The following is a 20,827-nucleotide window of genomic DNA, read 5'->3' on the forward strand; positions in this document are numbered from 1 at the left end:
ACGGACCTGCACTGGCAGGTTTTTCCTGTCATCATCATAAAATTCTGAATTGAGTTACTTGTAAAGGATGTTCTTTTTGTTATCAAAATCTGGTTTGAAACGACATGTTTACAACCAAAAGATACGTATTGAAATCAACAATACTTTTGTTAGGAAGGGTACATTCTTTAATAAAAAAAGGATAGTATGTTAAGCAAAGCCGTGTTTAATGAGATGTGATATTGTATGTGTGTTTTTTACCTCCTTCTCTGTGCTCTATTTTTATTCATCATCTGTACATCTTGTGTGTTATTAAAAGCAAGACATGAGGTCTTCCTTGGCAGTAGGAATTTTGGAAGGAATGGGTGGGATAGGAAGAGCTGTTTTTCCAGTAGTACATGTCGGATTTTATGTAGGTGTTTTGGAATACATTCTGACCCTAAAATACATTCTTAATAAATGTAAAAGACTAACTGTATGATAATTAGCTTAGTCCATTGTTTGTTTTCCTTTTTTTTCACTGTAGGCAACCAATTCCCAGAGATAAATACCTTTAACCTTTTTGTGAAGGGCGAAAAACATCTAAGTAGTATTTAACCTCTGACATCACTTCTGGGATTTTGTAATGCCTGCTATCAAAGAATCCCATCTATAAAGGAGAGACAAATGAGTTGAGCAACTCTACATGGCTACTCCAGCTGAAACGTGCTTTGACAAGTCATTTGTGAATAACAGTAAAGCAGGATTGCAACTTGCCAGACATAAATGCTTGAGTAAGAGGGGAAATGCTTAAAGCATAGAAACCTGGTTGTCAGGCGTTAGTCACTGCTGAACACCTAACAATAACATTCTTTCTGCTAGAAAGCAGGGTGGCTTTTGAGGAAGGCTGTTCCTCAGTAATGCTCTTTATTTGCTGCTGAAGGTTTCCAAGCGATCGACTAAAGGTGGTTCTGTTCAGTTCCAAGAGTTGCCAGTCTTTTGGCATGGATGCAAGTGATTGCAAGTGATCAGAAGGGAAAATAAGCTATGGATGGCTCTAAAAAGGCAGGGTCCTGCACCTGGGGAGGAATAACCCCATGCACCAGCAGCAGTCTGGGAGGTGGAAAGCAGCTCTGCAGAGAGGGACCTGGAGGTCCTGGTGGACAACAAGCTCTGAGCCAGCAGTGCCCTTGTGCCAAGAAGGCCAACGGTGTCCTGGGGTGCATTAGGAAGAGCATTGGCAGCAGGTTGAGGGAGGTCATCCTGCCCCTCAGTTCTGCTCTAGTGAGGCCACATCTGGAGTGCTGTGTCCAGGTCTGGGCTCCGCAGTGCAAAAGAGACATGGAGCTGCTGGAGCTGCTCCAGTGAGGGGCTACAGAGATGATGGAGCATCTTTCTTAGGAGGAAAGAATGAGAGAGGTGACTGAGAGGGAACCTCATCAATCTGTTTAGGTATCTGAAGGGAGATGTCAGAAGATGGACCAGGCTCTGCTCAGTGGTGTCAAGCAACAGTACAAGGACAATGGGCAGAAACTGATGCACAGGAAGTTCCACCTGAACATGAGGAAGAACTTCTTTACTGTGTGGGTGACCAAGCAGTGGAACAGGTTGCCCAAAGAGGTTGTGGAGTCTCTCTCACTGGAGATATTGCAGAACTGTCAGGGTGCAATCCTGTGCCATGTGCTCTTGGATGACCCTGCCTGAGCAGGAAGGTTGGACCTGATGAGCCACTGTGGTGCCTTCCAACCTGACCCATTCTGTCATCTTGCGGAAAGTTCTGGAGTGCCAGTTCTTAACTTCTCCCAGTTTCTAGAGAAAGTTGTGAATATTGTGTGGACTCAAGTCTAATTAGCAAATAAAGTGGATATCCAAATCAATTACATACACTGTAACTTTAGGTGATATGTGTTTCAATATTTGTGATTAGAATGCTTAAGGTCACTTCCCAGACCTTGCCATAAAAAGTCAGTCTTTTAAAACTCAGTGCCTTTTGAAAGAATAAATTAGGACTTAAGTTGTTATGATGCCAAAAAGATCTATGCCAATTCTTAGGGCACACACTGTAGTGAAACTGCTGACTGTAACAAAGAAGAGATGGTGAAAATTTCAGACCATTTTTAAGGTTTTAAAATACAGTATGTAAAATGAAGTTGTTCATATTAATGGCTGGGCAGTTGCACAGATCAGGAGACTGCCATTCTTCCAGGTATATTCAAAACTATAACATAAATTACTGAATTTTTAGTTAGGTTAGTAGTACTTTGCTCAGCCTAGTGCTATACTGTAATTAAAGTGCTTGAATATTTATTCATAGCATCACTTGCATGCACACGGTTACATTAAGGACATGATTGCAAAGTAGCCAAGTGTTCTGAGAGCTCTCAACAGCTAGTAATAGTTCAGTAAAAATATGGAAAAAACTTTATTACTTTTGTTTTCTTCTTTAAGCTCTGCAAAGATTAGCTCATAAAAAGCTATGTCTGCAGCTCATTAGATGAAATATTTTCTTGATGTTCTACGTCTTGGACTTCTTGTTATGAGAGAGGAATAAATATTTCTGTCTTAGGGTTCATGTAATTGCAAGTAAATTTGTCTTCATCCTTTCCTGGAGAGGCCTTTTGTTCACAACCCAAAGTCACAAGTGAAGTCTTGTGAAGCTAAGTCACATCTGTCTTGCCACATTAAAATGATTCCTGCTCTTTTCTCCCTTTGTGTTATTTTACTATGTTAAACTGCATTTGCAGAAATCTAACTTTTGTCAGGCTGTAGACACAGAACTGGTGTCCTTGTAAAATGTGCTCTGACAATAGAAAGAAGCTGTGGAGGAATGTTTGCAGGATCTCAGGCCCCTGAATGCCAAATACTTGTCTTTGAGCTGTTTTCTGTCTTCTTGCAGTGGAGCAAAGCAGTGGTTTTGGTTCTGCTGCCATGCAGCTGAGGTTTTGATTTCAGTGTTTCCAACTGCAGTGGAGGATTATAATAGTGCAACTATTTCTTAAAGCCAAATGTTCTTCTTTGGAAAATTTCAGTGTGGGGAGAAAATTGAAGACAAGCATTTATCCCCCCACTGAAGTTAAAGGGACACTGTGAACTTATAATTTTAAGAGACCTGAGGATTTGTTTTATTCTTCTTTAAAAAACTGTAGTAATGGCATTAGTTTTTCTCTGCACTCCCATGGTTTGCTGTTCTCTTTTCAATCTAGAAAAGCTCTGTGAAGGACTTGCACAAAGTGATTCTTTTCTCCTTGATAATCAGGTCAATCAATTGACCATAAAGCGTTATTAAGCATAAGAGACAGCCTGCTTGCCTTGAGGAGGAATGACAGAGGGGAAAGAAGCTAGAGGAAGGCTAGCTGATACCCAGGGATTTAATAACCCACTACCTGTCAGCTGAGTGGCACAAGTTGAGCTGTTAGCCTGGCTGGTTGATAGGTAAAATGAATTGAGTAAACCAGTTGAAGAATTAAATCGAACTTCAGATTTCTTCACCTTTCATTTGGAGTGGGATCACAGAGCCCACCTTTTTCTTACTTCTCAGCTGAAACCTGTTAGTGCATTGTAAGCTGTTTGTTTTATACCCTCTTGTATTCAACAGCAGTGGGTAAAATAGGCAACCAGAGAAGCTTTTTTCCCTGTGTTTCTTTGACTGGGGCCTATCTGAAAGTTTCAAAGTCAGACATTAGTTGTCACCTAGTATGTTAAAAGTGTACTTTTTTATAGCAAATTAAGCTTTGTAAGTTCTCCTCTTTTGTTGTTTTCACTTGTGTGCTGCTTCTCACGGCTTGTATTTTCCAGTCATGAGCCAATGTAAAGTTAGATCTCTGAATCATTTTTGAAGAGTTTCTTCAAAACTGTTCTACGTTGTTCTACGGTTTAAATTATTATTATTTAATTGCTATGTTCCAGGGAAATATCTATAGTAAAGGAATGTGTTTATTTTCTCTGGCTTTTGTATATTGGCTGCTTAATAGAAACACTGAAGTAATAATTTCGAAGTCGGTACGTGGTTGATTCATTTCCCTTTAAAACAATTCTCATTTCATCTTGGTTTCCTGCTCTGTGGGTTACTGCCATAGTAAGATACGTGAAATACTTGATAAGGAAGGTGCACAGTCAACTACGACTGCCATGGCCAAGCATTTTCCAACTTCCATGGGGTTAGAGAGGACATTAGAGGGAATTTGCACATAATGAGGAGGAGGGATAAAGGGGATCTTCCAAGTTCATGGTGGGAAGAATAAGAAGAGATCTCTGCTTAGCTTTCCCAGGGAAAGGAAAAGAGATGGAACATTATGGAATGAATAGTCCTCTTCACCTTCATATCTCTAGTCTGATTTTATCTACTTGTGAGCAAATACAGCATTTTATTTTTTTACTTTGTGTTCAAGTCTCAATTCAGTACTAATTTGGGAGCTGTTAGAAAGTAATAAAGTGGCAGTTTTCAAAAGTGTGATGCTAATTGCTTTCTTCAAGGACAGGGAAGCTGTGCATGGGTTATTGCTTCTTGTCTTCAGTGTGTAGGCTATTACCTTTGCATCAGTTAAACCATCTATTAAAAGACAGATTGTAGTAAAATAATTGTCCTGTTCTGAGAGTTTTTCACTGCCTAAAGAACTGCTAACAGTACAAAAGAGTCAGTAGTGCAGGTGAAATACTTCCTTTGTTGTCAGAACTGAAAATAATAGCCAGTAAGAACCACTTAAGGTACTGAACAAACACAGAAAAATAGTTATGTCCTACATGCACAGGCAATGCCTCTTATTTTTCTTTTGGAACTTAATAGAGCTCCTCTGCCTGTCCATCCTTTCCCTTTACCCTGCACTGCAGTGTCCATCCCTTTCATTGAAGAAAGACAGACTCTTTATCCCAGTAGCAGCATTAGACACAGCCTGGTCTTTAATTTACAGCACACATTTCCTAGTTTTCCATCCTGGGTTCTTTGGGAGGCAGTCTTCTCTTTCTCCACGTAGTTACTTGGTGATGATGGAATTACCAACTTTAACCCCTCTTCCTTATCTCAGCATGGTTTTGATAGTGTAAATGCTGGATGATAAACAACTAACTGTATCTTCCTTCTGACATCATTCTTGCTGCTGGAGCATCTGGTCTCTGGTCTGCAAAAGAGTGACTAATAGTTTCTGTCATCTGAGCAGCATTTTCTGAACCCACTTTCTTGCCTATAGCTAACTTGTTTAGATTTGAATGAATGAGCTTGTTTAACGTAGCATTTTAAACCTAATGATCCAAATACAGATCTTTTTGTTTTGCTTTTACTGGAGTAGAATAATAATAGTGAGTGTAGAAATGAAAAAAACTTGCTAGGTTTAAAAAACCTCAAACAAACCCAGCTAGAAAAACCCACTGTTGACAATATCATTTTCTTTTTAATCTAGTGGGGTGATATAGATGAATATGAAAGCTGGGTCAAAAAGCTTATGTAATTTTCAGACCCTAAATATAGAATGGTGTAATGACACAAAGAGATCAATCTCTGTGCACATGTTCTGGTAGAGTATTTTTGTTTTGTTCTTATTCTGTGCATGCAATTTAGAACTAAGCTGGATACCCCCTGCTTGGAAAAATGGTCTTGCTAATATTCATGCCTTATGCTATGTACCAATTTAAATTGACATGTAGCATGTAGGTTTCTTTATGATAATAGTCTGGGTGTGGGGTCGTTTTGTTTTGTTGATAGAAAGATTTCCCTGTGCTCACTGTTTAATTTACCTTTTTGGTTTTTTTTTAATAGTAGTGGAATGGGGTGATGACGTTAAAGCAGTGTCAGAAGATGAAGCCATGGTGCTGGTGAACCACCAAGCGACGGGTGACGTCTGCACTCTGATGATGTGCCTTCAGGATAAAGGCACGGTAGGCTACACCCGGGGCGTGGGGTGCTGCTGTGTGTGCCGTGTTCCCTCGGGACTGCTCGCATCCATGTGTGGCCCTAATGGCTCACTTTGGGGTGTTAACCCACCAGATCATCTCCCTAGGGAGGTTTTTGTTTGGATTTGGTCCAACGTGACAGCCAGTAGCTTGGAGCAGGTACAGACCCTGAATGTTGTCTTTGGAGAAGGTCAGATGTGGGCTGAGTCGCTGTGCATCCAGTTGAGGTTAACGCAGAGGGAAGCAGATCTCCTTGCATGTAATCATGGACTTGACTCCTTCCTCTCACCTCATGCCCTTGTGCAACTCATGCCAACTTTGCTCAGACCAACACAGGTCTGGCTTCTTGGTTATGACTTTATTCCAGCATGGAATTTTTCTCAAAGTTAGAGCACGCTGTGGATGGGATTTTGGTAGGAGTGAGGGCATGCCAAAGTTAAGCTACCTAGCAAAGGTCAAAATTGCATGAGCTCTTATTTCACAAACCCTTAAGCATTTCTTGGTGAGAAGTGTAACTAAGGTTAATTGTTTCATGCATTACTGTTCAGAAAATTCATATCTAAGGAGTGAACACCAGAGTATAGAATCTAAACAGGAGATCATATTTATATACAAATTAGGTAGAAGGGGATGTGTGCAAGATTAGGCTACAAAGAGTGGGAAGCATACCTGTCAAGCTGAAAAAATGCATCAGCTGCATGTGTCTTAGTGTTGTCTTCTTTCTTGAAGTGTCTTAGTGTTGCCTTCCTTCATCATCATCTGGTGAAGAAACAAGGAAACAAGAAGAGCTTTTTGTTGCATCTGCACAATTTTTAACTAGCACTGTTTTTTTTAGTGTAAATTAATATAGTTAAGTATACACTTACCTTCATCAGTGATGTACCATTTTGTAGAAAGTTTTCCAGATCTTTCTTATGACAGCAGAGCTGTTTAAGAAAAAACAGTATAAAAACCCTTTCAAACAACCCAACCTCACAAAGTATGAAAATGCCATTCAAGATGGAGCAGACTCCTTCCTTTCTTTCTTTCTACTCTAGCCTAGAGCAGATTGTTTTAAAAGTACTTTTAATTGCTTTTGTTTCTTTTGGAATTGAGAGAATTGGATCTCTATGGTGTTCTGTGCTGTATGCAAAGGAGTAGAATGAGAGAATAAACTCTTCGATTCCCTTCATCAAAATAGTGCATAGGACAATCTTGTGATAAAGATATGGCTGTGAGGGTGTAGTCCTGTTGATATGTATGGCATATGATCATGATCACTAGTATATATATATAAATCTAAATAATATTTATCCATTTGACCCCATAGTTTGAAAGTTTCAGTCAAGACAGAGTAAGTTTCAGTGACTGTAGGAGATGCTAAAAATGGAGGAAGGCATTGAGATCATGGTCTTCACCACAGAAATTACTAGGTTTGCATGTTTTCAGAAAAGCAGAATATCCTTAAAATCACTATTTTTTCCCTTAAGTAGTTGTGGTAATTGCTCTTGCAGTGTGCATGTCCAGAGCCTAATTGGCTTTGTTTTCAGCTAATAAAGAAATAAAACAATGTGAGCTTCAATACATGCTTAAAATACAGCAGGAGTAGTACAAGTGGCTGAAAATAATGTAGAAGATCAGGATAGTTTATCCTTGCTAGAACTTGCTGAATCAGGTGCTTTTAAATAGCATGCTTCATATTTCTAAAGATAAGAGACTTGTCATTACTTAGAGTGACTGTGAAAGTAAGTATTGGAGGAAAAAAAATAAACCTACCTGTCCAGAAATAATCATTATACAGTATGCAAGTGCTTAAATTAGTCAGCTTTCCTTAAATCCAGTGTAAACTTAACATGGAGTCCTTCACAAGCTTGATACTCATCTGTCAGCAAAACAGTGATTTTCAATAATGATTTTTTTTTTTGTTAAGGAGGGTTAATCCTGTGCCAGTCCCAAATGTCTTTCGCTTGCTTTTGCCAGCCAGTACAGACCAAAACCAGATGTAATCTGCAAGCACTTAATGCTGCTTTTAAAAAAAAGAAATGTTCATTTAAGACACCAGGAGCATTCAATTTAAAGTTCTGGGTTTTTCTGTATAGTGAGGTAAACTCATGAGACAGTTTTGCAACTTGACAGTGTTTCCCAAGGGTCATGTCAGGAACCATCATGGTATTTTTTTCTAGCATTCTGTAAATACTTACATACCAGTGATGGTGTAGCCTGTCTGTTTTAAGTAAATCTAATCTCACCAAGCAGTAAGATAAAATACATGTGCTGAGATATTTCTGGTTTTTTAGATTAACTTACATGAATAAGAAAAAAATGATCTCTTACTAGAAAAGTGGAACGTTAGCTGAAAATTAGAATTTTAGGACTGGATTGGCATTGTTTGATTAATACATTATATGATAATGTAAGCCAAACAGCAAAGTTTCAGGTGAACCAGAAGTGACCTAATTACACTTTTTATAAAGTTTGAGAAATTGCTCCAGTTTCTTTGTGAAAGGAAGTGTTAAAAAAATTAACTAAGTTGTGGTCTCATAAATATTGAAGGTTATGTGTTTCACAAAAAGAAGTAGGTGAAAATGCTGCTATTGCCGCTTTCTGACTGGATTAGGACTGATAAATGTGGGGTTTTTTTCTGATTTGGAACAGAAAGCAGTGCCAGGAAGGGTGCAGTGGAGAAAAAAGTGCAGCTTGTAGATTTCAAGACGTGTTTCATTGTTAAGTTAGAGACACTTGAAAGATGAAAGTCAGTCTATCCAGGTTGCGTTGTGAAATCTGTGTAGACTGAAATGAAAGTGGGCCTGTGTAATAGGAGGCACCTAGATTATTTTTTATATAGTTGGTAAAAGCTTTTTCTAGCTTCTGAACTTAGTTAACCACGAAGCACGAAGGAAAAAGGACCTGAAGTGGCATCCAAAAGTTCTTTGAATCCGTTAACAACTATGAATTTGTGTTCAAAACACTTCTGAGTGTCTTTGTTTAAACCTCCTTCAAATGCAAGTGATAAGAGGCTCATCTCGTAAGTGTTGTTTCATTCCTGAGGATACTAAATAGAGGAGTCACTAAAAAGAAGAGTTACCAACAAAATTTTGCAGTGTCCTCTAGTCTGCCCTTGGTAGCAGAATAAAATGATTATCCATTAATCTCGTTTGCCTTTTGATTGCAAACAAAATAACTGTGTCCTGTTCTTTGAACTGCTTTTTGATTTGATATGTTAGTGTGTGTATATATTAATCCATACATAAAAATACTTTCTCTTTGTACTTCCTACCATTGCCTGGGCTTGCAGATAGATTTATGATCACTGAACTCTGAAGTTTGTCTCTTTGTAGCCCACACACAGCAACACGTGTGTGTCTTATTTACAATTTGCATGTCACACTTACCTTTGACAAAATCTCATCACTCCTTCTCAGGAAAGACTGAGGGAGCCCAGGGATGCTAGTTAGAAGCCCTGTGTCACCTAAAACAAGGTGAGATGGACTTCAGACTCTGAAGAGCAGTGATCACCTTGCAGGATAAACCTGCCATCATCTAAAGAAAAAGACAGTAACATGGGGTATGGTAGGGGAGAAGCACTATCGTTGCTGGGCAGGAGTTCCTCATCCACGATTGCCATAGAACATCTGGAACCAGTGCTGACTCCTCGAAAGACACGTTTTCTTTCCAGCAAAGCAGAGTATTAAGCTTGCTTATCTCCTCCAGTAAAATAAGATTATGTTGGTTCAGCTTCTGCTTGATATAATAGAACAGCAGGTGTCAAAGTGCCAAAGTAGTAGATGAACACTGGCAGGCCTGAGTACTGCTGCAGGCTAAATCATCATTAGTGAAATTTTGGTGGTGTTCTTATCAAAGGATGTGGTTCCCTGCACCAGCCTGTCACCTTTGGGTGATGCGTGGGCACGAGCTTATTGTAGTGCCTTGGAGAGCAGTAACACCTCTCAGTGATGCTTTTTTAAACTCTTGTCCTTAGGGCACACCTTTTCCTTCTTGTTTTTTCCTCCCTAAAGCTTTTTAATTTACTGAAATGGAAAGAATGTTAATGTCTGCAGAGAAGAATTTTCCTTTAAGAGCCTCACATATTTAACATAGGCCTGGAGATAGCTGTAGGATAAACAATTTCACCAATGTTAGTCTCAAGTAAGGAATCGTATCTAGGAACTAATTTTTCTTTTGTCACTCACAAATACATAATGTGCCTTTGGTCCTTCGGATGTGTAGCATCTAGTAAGGAATACCATTGGCAGATAGGAAGAGATACTAGCATGTCATCTTTATTTCTTAGGCTGCTTTTTTTTATCTTTGCCTCAAAATACATGAGAAAGATGCAAAGCAGAAGGTGCTTGAATGATCATCTGACCACCAGAGGAATGTCACAGTCTTTCATATTCTTTTTTGATAGTGGTAAATGGAAGAGTACTGTGTTACATGACTTCAATTTCACTGAGCTTGAATCAGTCTTGATGTGGCCTCATAACACAGGGAAGAGAAAAGGTAGACTAGCCTAAGATTGGGAGCATGTAAGGGACACTGGATTTTCCAGTTTTGGAGACCCACTTCCTACCCCTCTCAAAAACTACATGTAGAAGTGATAGAGGAAAAAGACCTTGTGAGAAAAGAAGCTTTTCCCTTCTCTTACTTACTTGGTTGGGAGTAAGTCTCCTATTTTAAATCTCGAAGGACTGAACAGGTAAACTGTCTGCCTTCACTGTCCTGTAAGAAGTGATGGTCAAGTGAATCAATTGGCTCAACCTCTGTTTTTGCCTTCCCACTGTGCTGCTTGCCTGGGACAAGCAGCAGGGTTTAATTAAATTCTCAAGGATACATGTGGCTGCTCTGCCACGGCTAATATTGTAGAACTGTATATTACATTACAAAAAGGCAGCTATTTAATCTTACTCTTGAGGGAGAAGCATAGCACCTGTGCTGCTTTATGTTTTGGGGCGTAAAGGACCTTATTCTATCTATTTGCTAGTTTTATTGCTGTTGTGAGAGTGACAAGAATGTGACCAGGATATTCATAATTCTTTGCACCTGATATTCACTCACTCTTTTAATTTATTTTTACTTTTCAGGTTGTCCGTCAGATGATGTGGCTGATGGATCATATTTTTAAGTATACAAACTTCGGCATTGTGTCTCTAATCCATGGAGACTTCTTTATAAGACAGGTAAATGGAAACACATAATAGTGCTTTGATTTATCCTTATATTTGGAACACTGTGGTGTTACAGGACTTACTTCTCATCTCCTGGTTGGTTTGCACGATGAAATAACTATGCTGTAAAGTGTATATTTGGGAGGTCTTTGTTCGGAAAAAGCTTAATTTTCCAAGCTAATTTTATTATTTGCACAGCAAAATGCTTATGAAATCCAGTTGTGATGGGAGCCTATTATGAGAGAGGTGTACAAGCAAAATACATGGGCAGTCCTTTTTGTCGCTGTTTCTGAGCACACCTCTCATCTTTCCTTAGTGACCTTGAAGCCATGCAGAGAGTCTGTCTGGTTGTGTCGCTGTTGTGGCTGTCAAAGTTCCAAATTAGGAAAGGCAGGACCATCCCTTTTGATGGTGACATAGTAGTGGATCAGTGTAAAGTGGTGATGGACCTATGCAAATAGGAGTTAATTGATTCTTGAAGGTTAATTATTATTTGAGCGTTAGGAAGGAATGTTGAGCTCAGCATCTGAAATACTAATGAGTGAGACCCTCAGATTATTTCATGCAGTTTGGGTAGGTTTTTTTGTTGTTTGATGGCTGTTGGTCAAGCTGCACCCTCAAAGCAGAAACTCAGGAGGCCAATGAAAAGCATGAACTGCAATATCTACCATACATGTTTCGTTCCTCTCCTCATTACTTTGCCTGGACATAAAATGTGTGGAGAGCCAGAGAGAAATAATGAATTTTCACATTGCAGAGAAGAAGATAATTTACTCAGAATGAAGTAAAGAAATGCTTAATCACAGCAGAACACGGCTAAAGTGAGATTTCTCGCTAACACTAGAGGCATAGTTAGACAGCCTCAGGCACAATTAGATAAAACAAAGGTCTCTAGAGGCACACCACTGTGTGTTGTGAGAGGATGGAAGGAAACAAGGTTGGATGCTTTGTAAAATACCAATCTGTTCCAGCAGTTAGGATTTACAAGATGCACATTTTGAGATACACAGGACCATCAGTTTGTTAGTTGTAATTTTTGCATGTGGGGTTGCAATTCCAGCTACAAACCAAACAGTTGCTGAGTTGTGCAAACAAAGGCTTTTCCTCATTTTTGTAAGGTGGTTGCTATACACAACATCACAAATAAAATGACATCATCGTGGTTCTAAGTATAAACCAATTGAAAATAAAATGTTTCTAGGCTGTCAGCCTTTGGGTGTGGCAAAATACTTCATGTGAGTGAGTAATGGTCTTTTGCCTAACTCTAGAAAGGCCCTAGTAATACTTGGATGGTTACTGTTCACTGCTCTTGTCTTAACTGCTGTGCTATCTTGGAGTCCTGTGGTCTGATGAGAAAGGACTGGCTTAACTGAGGAACTTTTATATTGTTCTATAATTGCATTAATATGAGCAGGCAGAGCCTTTTTCATCCCTCTCATATGGGAAGTTGGTGAGACTTAAAGCTAGGAGAAACACTTTCACAAAACTCACCTTCAGTAAAGTATTGTTTCTTCTTGTCTTTGATTCATCTCCACTCTTCCCATCTTCCTTCCTCTGACCAAAAAAACCCAGCCAACCAACAAACAGGGGAAAGTTTGTGGCAGTTTTGTTGACATTTCAGAGAATTAAAACCACCTCTGCTGAGGAGAGCTTTAATTTTGCCCTCCTGTGTCTTTTGAGTGATTTGACAAAGTCACTTTGGAGCACTCCAAAATGCTAATTAATGTAAATAGATTCCTCTGAAAATTTGGGTAGCTTGGTGCGTGCAGAGATGGGAAAAGATTGTTCCTGAAGATATTTCTGCAGTAATTAAGGATGTATCTTACTGTTCTTAAGTGAAGAAGTCGTCCTAATACATCAAAGAGGAGACATGAACGAGTCATTGGAGCGGTGCAGATTTGAGTGAGGTCTGTGGTTCTGCTGTGGTAACCCAACTGAGGCCTGGTCTGTTGGCCTCCAGTAGGTACTCCGAGGAGAACATTGCTTTTTGTTGTCTCAGGGGATTATTTTTATCTCTGAAAAGAGAGAAACCTTAGAAATAAAATAATTATGTCTGATGTTGTCTCCTTAAAGCATTCATTTTATTTAGATAATGTTTTATCCTTTCAGGGGAGAGCACACCGTGACCAGCAGCTTGTGTTACTCAAAGATCATCTAGAAAAGTATTACAGGAGCCGCAATCGGAAATGGATTGTTTTATTTCCAGAGGGTGGCTTTCTTAGGAAAAGGAGAGAAACAAGCCAGGCATTTGCAAAGAAAAACAACTTGCCATTTCTTAAACATGTCACCCTGCCAAGAGTTGGGGCAACACAAGTAATTCTGAAAACGCTTGTAGCGCCGCAAGAAAATGGAACTCCATCAGGTGGAGACACTGTGAGAAAAGGTAAAGATCACTTCACTCTTTCACACACTTTTTCACCTTCAGACAAAAAAAAATCCCCTTAGTTTTAATTTGATTTAGTCTGTGATATGGCTGCATGAATGCTTGGTGTGGCTCACATGATGGTGAAGCAGATACTGGACTAGGCACCCAGAGTGAGCAAGAAGGTGATCCACTCCTTTCAGCAAGATCGATGGTTTGCACTGGTTTGTGATAGCATGGAACTACAGTAAAAGTATTTTTGGAATACACTGAGTTCATGTTTTTATTCTGGGCTTTAAAAGTTTCTTTGCATCCACTGCTTATACTTTATCCCTCTTCTTGAACTGCTTTCTGTTCAGCTCAAGTTCTTCTCTTCTGTACAGATCTTTGTGTTGCCTGTCCCCATTGTGGCTGGAGTTAACTATCACTGATTACTAGATTTGAAGGATTGTTTGGCTGTCATGTCAGAAGAGTTACGAGGGAATAAGAATAATCCTGCAACATTTTTGTTCTGGGATGCCTGGGCTGTAGGGGAGAGTATAGCTGGGGTATAAATAATGCCTATCGTTATGGGACATGGTGCTTTAGTCTCTCAGTTTTTAAAATTAACTTCTTGGCATGTTCAAGAGCAGGGTTAGATCTTAATTAACTTCCTTCTGTTACTTATTACAGAAACAATGGGTTGGGGAGTTGTGGTAGTTTCTTATTGATGAGTGGTGCTGGTGTTTCCATAGGCAAATTCTGATAATCATTTAGCAATTTGAAACAAAGATCCTTACTAATGAAGCCACATAGGCAGAGGACTTTGGATTATTTTCTGTCTGAAGTTCGAATCTCAGGGTTAGCAAGAATCCTCATACAGAAATTGCTTCCAGATTTTAGTTTTGAAGTTATTTTTGTCAACGTAGGAAATAAATTGAGATGATGTTGTTGGAGAAGTAAAGGTAGGATTTAAAATGAGCTGAAAAACCAAGCTGTGGAATGCATCAGGGTGTTTCCTGTCAGACTACATTCAGAAAAGAAAGGCTGAAGAAAGCTCTTGTTGTCATAAAACATTTTAGGTTTAAAAGAGAGAAACCGAATACCCTGATCCTTGTTAAAAAGTTTGAATTTTTTTGAGGAGAAAAGTTTGGCCTGTTCTGTTCTATTTCTTGCCATCTCAAAAAGATATGAAGAGTAAGAAGTTCCCCAAATTAATTACAAGTCTTCTAGTTCTGGAAGGAGACCAAAAGTTCTTGTCGAATACCAATTTTATATTTTCCTATTCTTGGGTTGCAGTCAACTTAGCTGAACATCAAACTGGCTTCCTGGTTTTTTGTTTCCACTTTGAGTGGCATGATTCAGACTTTAGAGAAATGAGCATTTGATAGTAGTTGACCTAACAGGGTAGTAAAATAAAGGAATTCCCTCAGAAATAAAATGAAACCATATTGTCCATCCTACTCAAGGAAAGATAAATGGGCAAAAAATAGGAATGAAATGCGTGGGTTTAGCTGTCATTCTTTCATAGTAATGGACTTGAAAGCATACTAAAAAGGATGAAAAAGAAAAGTGAAAGTAAATTTTATATGCTAGGAAAAAGTAGTATTTGGTACATAGTGACACTGATGTATTTTATGTCCTCTCTTCTTTTAAGCTCACAAAAATGTTTCTAGCATTGTAAAACTTCCCTTTTAGAGATGTATGAAATCTTAGCTCTTGGTTTGTATCTTGTATAAAAGATTCTTCCTCTAATCTATTGCTTTCTGAATGCTTTTATTGTTCTCTTGCCATGCTAGAAAATGTTCAGTTGAATGAAATACAGTTGTATAAATTGATAAGGCTATATTATAAAGTTAGAAGCCTTACAAGTCAGTGAACATTTTTACTTTTAATCTCTTCTCTCTTTCCCTGTTTTTAATCACATGGAAAACCCATCTCAGTGAAATCAAGCTTCCCTCCTGTTCATGTGACCATTGTTGAGATGTGGGTGCTAGAGCCAGGTGTAGTGCCCACAGTAAAGGTTTTGCCAGGGACTTGCATGGAGACTGCCTATAAACCTTTTGTACATTATAATTTTACTCCTTTGCTTGGGAAGTGGCTTCTTTATCAGAAGCATCACACTTTTGAACTTCATGGTTTGCTGGACACATTTTTCATCTGCAGTACTTCTTGTGCTCTCTATACTGTTGTAACAATGTTCCTGGAGTCCTGGGTTGCCAAATTATTCCGCTTACTATAATAAGCTTTCTACTCCATTATTTACTATTCTCCCTGTCTTTTTGTTTCCACCAAGCTTTACTGGTACTCATGGGAAATCACCTTCCTCTCCCACCTGATTCTCATTAAATTGGTTTGTAGATTGAGTTTTCCTCATCAAAAATTATGTCCCCTCCTGTTGAGTTTCCTGGGTAGCTATGTTATGTTGAGTCATGATACACAGTTCTGTTCTTGACTGCTCTCATTTTATTAGTGCTTAATTCATTTTAAATGATCCTTGTAGCTTTTATGCTATTATAAATTTGATACCATTCTACTTTTTCAGCTGGAGTGATGCGTAAATCTGGGTGAAAGAAGAAAAGATGACAAAAGCTACTATAATAAAAGATGGTTCATCCTTAAAATACTGTTATCACAGTTTGACACAAACCGAGTCAGATACAATTGTTTGATCATGTCACGCCCCAGCTCCTCAGCCCAGCTGGCTTTTGTATGTCACATGTCACTGAAGCTGTGGCCTTTGAGTTGTAGTTCAAGGATTGGGCTAATTGTAGCTCAGTGCTACATCATCTGTCCTGCTATAAGGTCTCTGATTTGATTTATGGCATCCCTGTGCGTTTATGTTGAGAAAGGTGACCTCCCCAAAGATTCATTAGTCTTAATTATGATACTGGTATTCTTTATATCCAATCCCCTTTGCAATTTATTTTTATACTAGTAATGAACTGCCCACAGTTTAGTAGCTGATTTCTCCTCTGTAAAGTGACAGGAAGAACAAGTGTTCCTGAGCTGGACAATTAATACTGTTTGATAATACTTGTACTTAAACTGCTCAGTTCTTTATCAGTGGCTTTTCCAGGACAAGCAGCCTCTATTGTCTTAATTTTCTCCTCTTAACAGTTTTCTTTCATATTTAAAATCCTAAGTACCAGCTTTCATCAGAGTGAATTTTAACTTACTGCTGGTAAACACTAAATTAAGTTACTAAAATGCTTGTTGCTTCTGCTGCCTTTTGAAACTCTAGTTTAATTTAACAAAATAATGTAATTTTATTCCTAAATAAATAGAAGGATGGAAAACCATAGGAAAGGTAGTACAGTCATTTGATAGCATGACCACTGTTGAAGGTAAACAGCGCAGAGAGTGTAGCTAAGTGGTGTCTGTCCCTGAAAAGAGAGTTTAAGGTACTTCTGGTGTCTGATGAAAGCCTCCAGATGGGACAGATGGGCCAGCACTGCTGCCAGCACCTGCATTCCAGAAGAAGATTTTAATGCAGGATAGAAATACGGGCAGCATAAAAATACTTCATCACCCTAACCCTGTAGTGACCCAGGTGTGTGTTTGCAGGGGTATTTTACTGGTTTGGGTTTTTGAATTTTTTTTAGCACAACACTTAGTCTTTGACATGGTTGCAAATACAGTGTTTTTTCAGTTGATAAGAATTGATTTTGTGAGTTTTAGAACTATCAAAATGTTCTAAATGCCCAAAACTGGCAATTCAAAGGAGTTTGGAGCTATTGTTCTTCAAAGGTGCACATTCCAGAGCGTATTTTTGATCACACTTGCTCTAGTCTGTTTTTTTAAATTCTGTTTTATTTTACCATGCAGCAGTTTGTTGTCTGATAAGCTGTTGCTATGAGCTTTGTTGGAGTCATACTGAAATCTTACCTTGCTGTTCCCAAATGCAGCAGAGTACATTCAATTCTGATGCTGTTTCTCAGAGAAATTAAATTTTCACTTCTGCAAGGCTGTACATTGAACTTCATAATTGATTTTTTTAAAAATCAAACTTTCTGATTTGCTGTTACATGTGGAATGTGACTTGAATAACATGTGAAAAAGCTTTTGATGGTTGTTTTTATTTCCCCCTGGAAAAAGGGCTTCTTGTTTTGTTCCAGGTGGTCTGTTATGTCAGGATTTTGGAATGATTAGTGAGATGCTCAGTCTGAAAGTTAATCTTTGGAGAAAAAAAGTTAATTCTGAGGTCAGTGATCCAGTTGATCACACAAGGACAAGCAGAGAACAAGGGACACATTTTGAGAACGGATTGCTATGCATGGAGAGCCACTGGCCTCTTTTGGCTGCATTCTGAGTGCTCAGGAAACCACACCTGAATTCTGGTGAATGCTGGCAAATATTTTCTGTTTCAAGTGCAAGCTGCAGGCCTCGGGTGCACACCTGGTTGGTGCATTCTTTCCCACTCTGGATCCAGTCTGGCAGGGTGACACCATCCAGAGCTTGGCTGAAGGCGAGGTTTCCCACTGAAATCTGTCTGTGACTTGTTCTGTTTCTCAGTGGCAAGCACTGACAGTCTGCTGGTGGGTTTGAGGGGCTCTGCACATCGTCTAATCTGGTGTTTTAGCATCAGTTGACCCTAGGAAGTAGCAAACCCAGGGAGGACAAAGAGGGGGAACGAAGAGAAGCTCTGAACCCAGATAAATTCGTGATTGTAGACAGTCAAGTATCTGCTGTGAGAGGACTTTGGAGGATGACAGATCATGAAGTGTCTTGAAGACACTGATGGTAAGTTGCTTCGTAAGTGAAGATGGAGCAACTGAATATCACTGAATCCACAGTGAAGAAAATAGTTGTGAAGATTTGCCTCCGCTGATGATTGGAAAAAAAACCCCAAACCCCCAAACAACAAGCAAGTTAGGAAGCTGTTTAAATTTTATTTTTGATCTTTTTTGTGTAGGCCAGAAAGCTGCTGCTCCATGTGATTGTTCAGTTTTGTCTCAGCACTCATAAGGCAAGAATGTACCATTCACACTGAGGTACATCACTGCTGTGTGATTTGGGTGCTGTTGTGTAGGGCAGGTGCACAGAATGTTTATGTGCTATTTAAGAAGAATCAGACTGTTAACATTTTGAAGCAGTTGGAGAAATCAAAATCTTCCACCTGTGCTGAAAGTGGCAAGCAGACTGACATGGCAGAAAAAAAAACCTGTGCTTGGAAAGATCAGCCTAAGTATGGCCTCTGCAGCAGCTGCTTCTGCTGAGGTCTCTGACAGTCAGGCTGCTCAGTCTTTCAGCAAGTACTAGAAATGAAGGAGAAGAGTGTCTTTTAATGATAGGTAGAAAGTTGGAAGAGTTTGGCTGTCAGAACCATGCAGCTGAGTTGGCCAAGCCAAGCTGTGTGAGAGGGAGTTCTTGAGCACAGATACAGGGAGCTCCCTGATTTTCAGCTACAAATGCCAGACCTGAGATTCACACCACGTTATAACTAATGCAGCAATCTTTGTTTTGAGCTCCTGTTTATGTGCTCTATTTAAAAAATAGTAGGGTTTATCCTTTGTCAAAGGTCTGCTTAAAGCTGAAAGCAGCATCCTTGGAGATATTTAGGTACCACTCCTCTGTGTTTTGTGCAGTTGTCATATTCTTTTCCAGTTTCAGGATCTGTCAGAGCTCCCTGGCTTTAAAATAAATTTGCTCATGAGCAGGTTGCAACACAGTATAACCCCCCCAAAAAAGATAGCAAGATGTATTTCAAAATTAATTTTCTTAAATCCTTGGTGACTTATATTTTTTTGGCAGTCTGATATCTTGGATGATTATGTAAAGCTTATTTTAAACCAGAGCATGCACAAATACTGTGATTTGAGAGCACGTGGAGGTAGCTGCACTAACACCTGCTTGCTCTAAAAGAAGGTCTATAGAGTCTGATGTTACTGTCACAATTTTTTTTTCTGGCCTGGGATTTCTGGTGGGCTGTCAGAATTTTTTCCCCCCACCCTGCCCTGAAAAGGGTTGGAGGTGAGTTTGGAGCTGGATTCAGGAATCGAGTGCAGTAGCAGCTCTCCTCCACAAAAGCAGAAGGTAGGAAATCAGCACAGCAGAGAACTGCAGGAGTCTTCCCTTAATGAAGTGCAAACCATTATCCACTGAAAGAACAGCTTTAAATACAGCTAAATATTGAATAAATTATTTTGAAATGCTTTACTGTAAATAATAAGAAAATGTGCCCATATTCATCTGGCACTTTTTAATTGCAATTAATGATCTTTTTTGCTTACTCACTTAGGCAATTTGCTTGTCTTTATCCATTCTTGCTTTACATCTGGGAAAATAATAACTTGAATGACTTTGTTTCAAAATCTATTTCTAAATTAATAGTTCTGTTGATTTAATATTAATTTCATATTGGCTCTTCTCTGAATCATTGCTACTTTTAAAATGGAGCACTCTGTAGTTAGTGCTTTTCTTACGAGAGATTTGACAAGCACTCTGTCATGATGCTGGCAAGCCTGCAGCCTCCACTTCTCATTTCACATGTCTGTCAGGGGTTTAAAATACTGTATTTCCAGAAGGTAACACTGAATGTTTCAGCTTGACCTGAGCAGCTTGCCCTGGGTCAAATTTTAGACTAGCATGTTGCATGCTACTAAGAACTCATAACCTAAATTTTAGGAGATGCTGTCTAGCCCTGTTGGAGTAGTGCATTTGTAACGAAGCACTACAACTCCACTGATGAGCAGACACCAAGAAAACACTGGCTGCTTGTTAAAATAATTGATAGATACATGTGATGGCATTGCTGTAATTTTCTTTTCACACTTAATTAAATTAAATCAAATGCAAATTAAATGAAATTAAATGCAGGTAGAAACTGGCAAGCCAGTGCTTGCATGTACATTCTAGCTGGAGTCAGTAACTGAGGCTTTCAGGGTGCTGCTCAGACTGAGTGCTGCACATCTCTTCAGGTGTGTGGTAGGGCTGCTGTAAAATTAGAGCGGCGACTCTGGGCGAGGCCACACATCTGTCTAGCCCAACATCTTGTCCATGACTCCAGGTGGATTCCAGAGGAAGAGTGTGAACACAGCACACTTGCATCATACTTCTCCCACATATTCTCCAAGCTTCTGACAGTTTCCTGTGTGGTGGGTTTCCCCAAGGTGGGGGTTTCTGCCTGGTCAGTTAACCCTCCATGTACTTACTCAATTTCCTCTTGAACCCGACTCTTGGCATCCTTGATGTCCTTTAGCAAGGAATTCCCCACAGAATAATTTTTCTGTTTGCTTTGAAAACTTTTCCTCTTGGCTGAATTTTGAGTGTCTGTTCTTGTATTGAGAAGGATGGTGAACAGTCAATCCCCATACATGTTCTTGGTGCTGACAGTGTTCTTGTCAACCTCTATTACATTCCTTTTGTAGCTTTCTCCGCTGCAGGCTTGAAGAGTATTGTGCTTTGTACTAAAAGCTAACACTTCTTACATGCTCTTGCCCATGGGTGGCTGTTTCTGATAGTCAGTTTTTTAAATCCTCAAAAATACTGCCTGGTGTGG

At 39.3% G+C, this 20,827-nt stretch overlaps 1 protein-coding gene across 2 annotated transcripts in view; it reads left to right on the forward strand.

Annotated features, from left to right (window-relative positions):
- LPGAT1 (lysophosphatidylglycerol acyltransferase 1) overlaps window positions 1-20,827 on the forward strand; it is a 60,361-nt gene that overhangs the window by 21,159 nt on the left and 18,375 nt on the right. For both annotated transcript variants that reach the window (XM_042051474.1, XM_042051475.1), the window contains 3 exons: window positions 5,708-5,826; window positions 10,902-10,997; window positions 13,095-13,368. In XM_042051474.1, the coding sequence (XP_041907408.1) occupies window positions 5,708-5,826; window positions 10,902-10,997; window positions 13,095-13,368 (489 nt within the window). The remainder of the gene's footprint in view (window positions 1-5,707; window positions 5,827-10,901; window positions 10,998-13,094; window positions 13,369-20,827) is intronic.

This window comes from Corvus kubaryi, unplaced genomic scaffold, assembly GCF_017639235.1.
Source record: "Corvus kubaryi isolate FWS band 111438036 unplaced genomic scaffold, C.kubaryi_AGA036_p1.0 76, whole genome shotgun sequence".
Classification (NCBI taxonomy): Eukaryota; Metazoa; Chordata; class Aves; order Passeriformes; family Corvidae; genus Corvus; species Corvus kubaryi.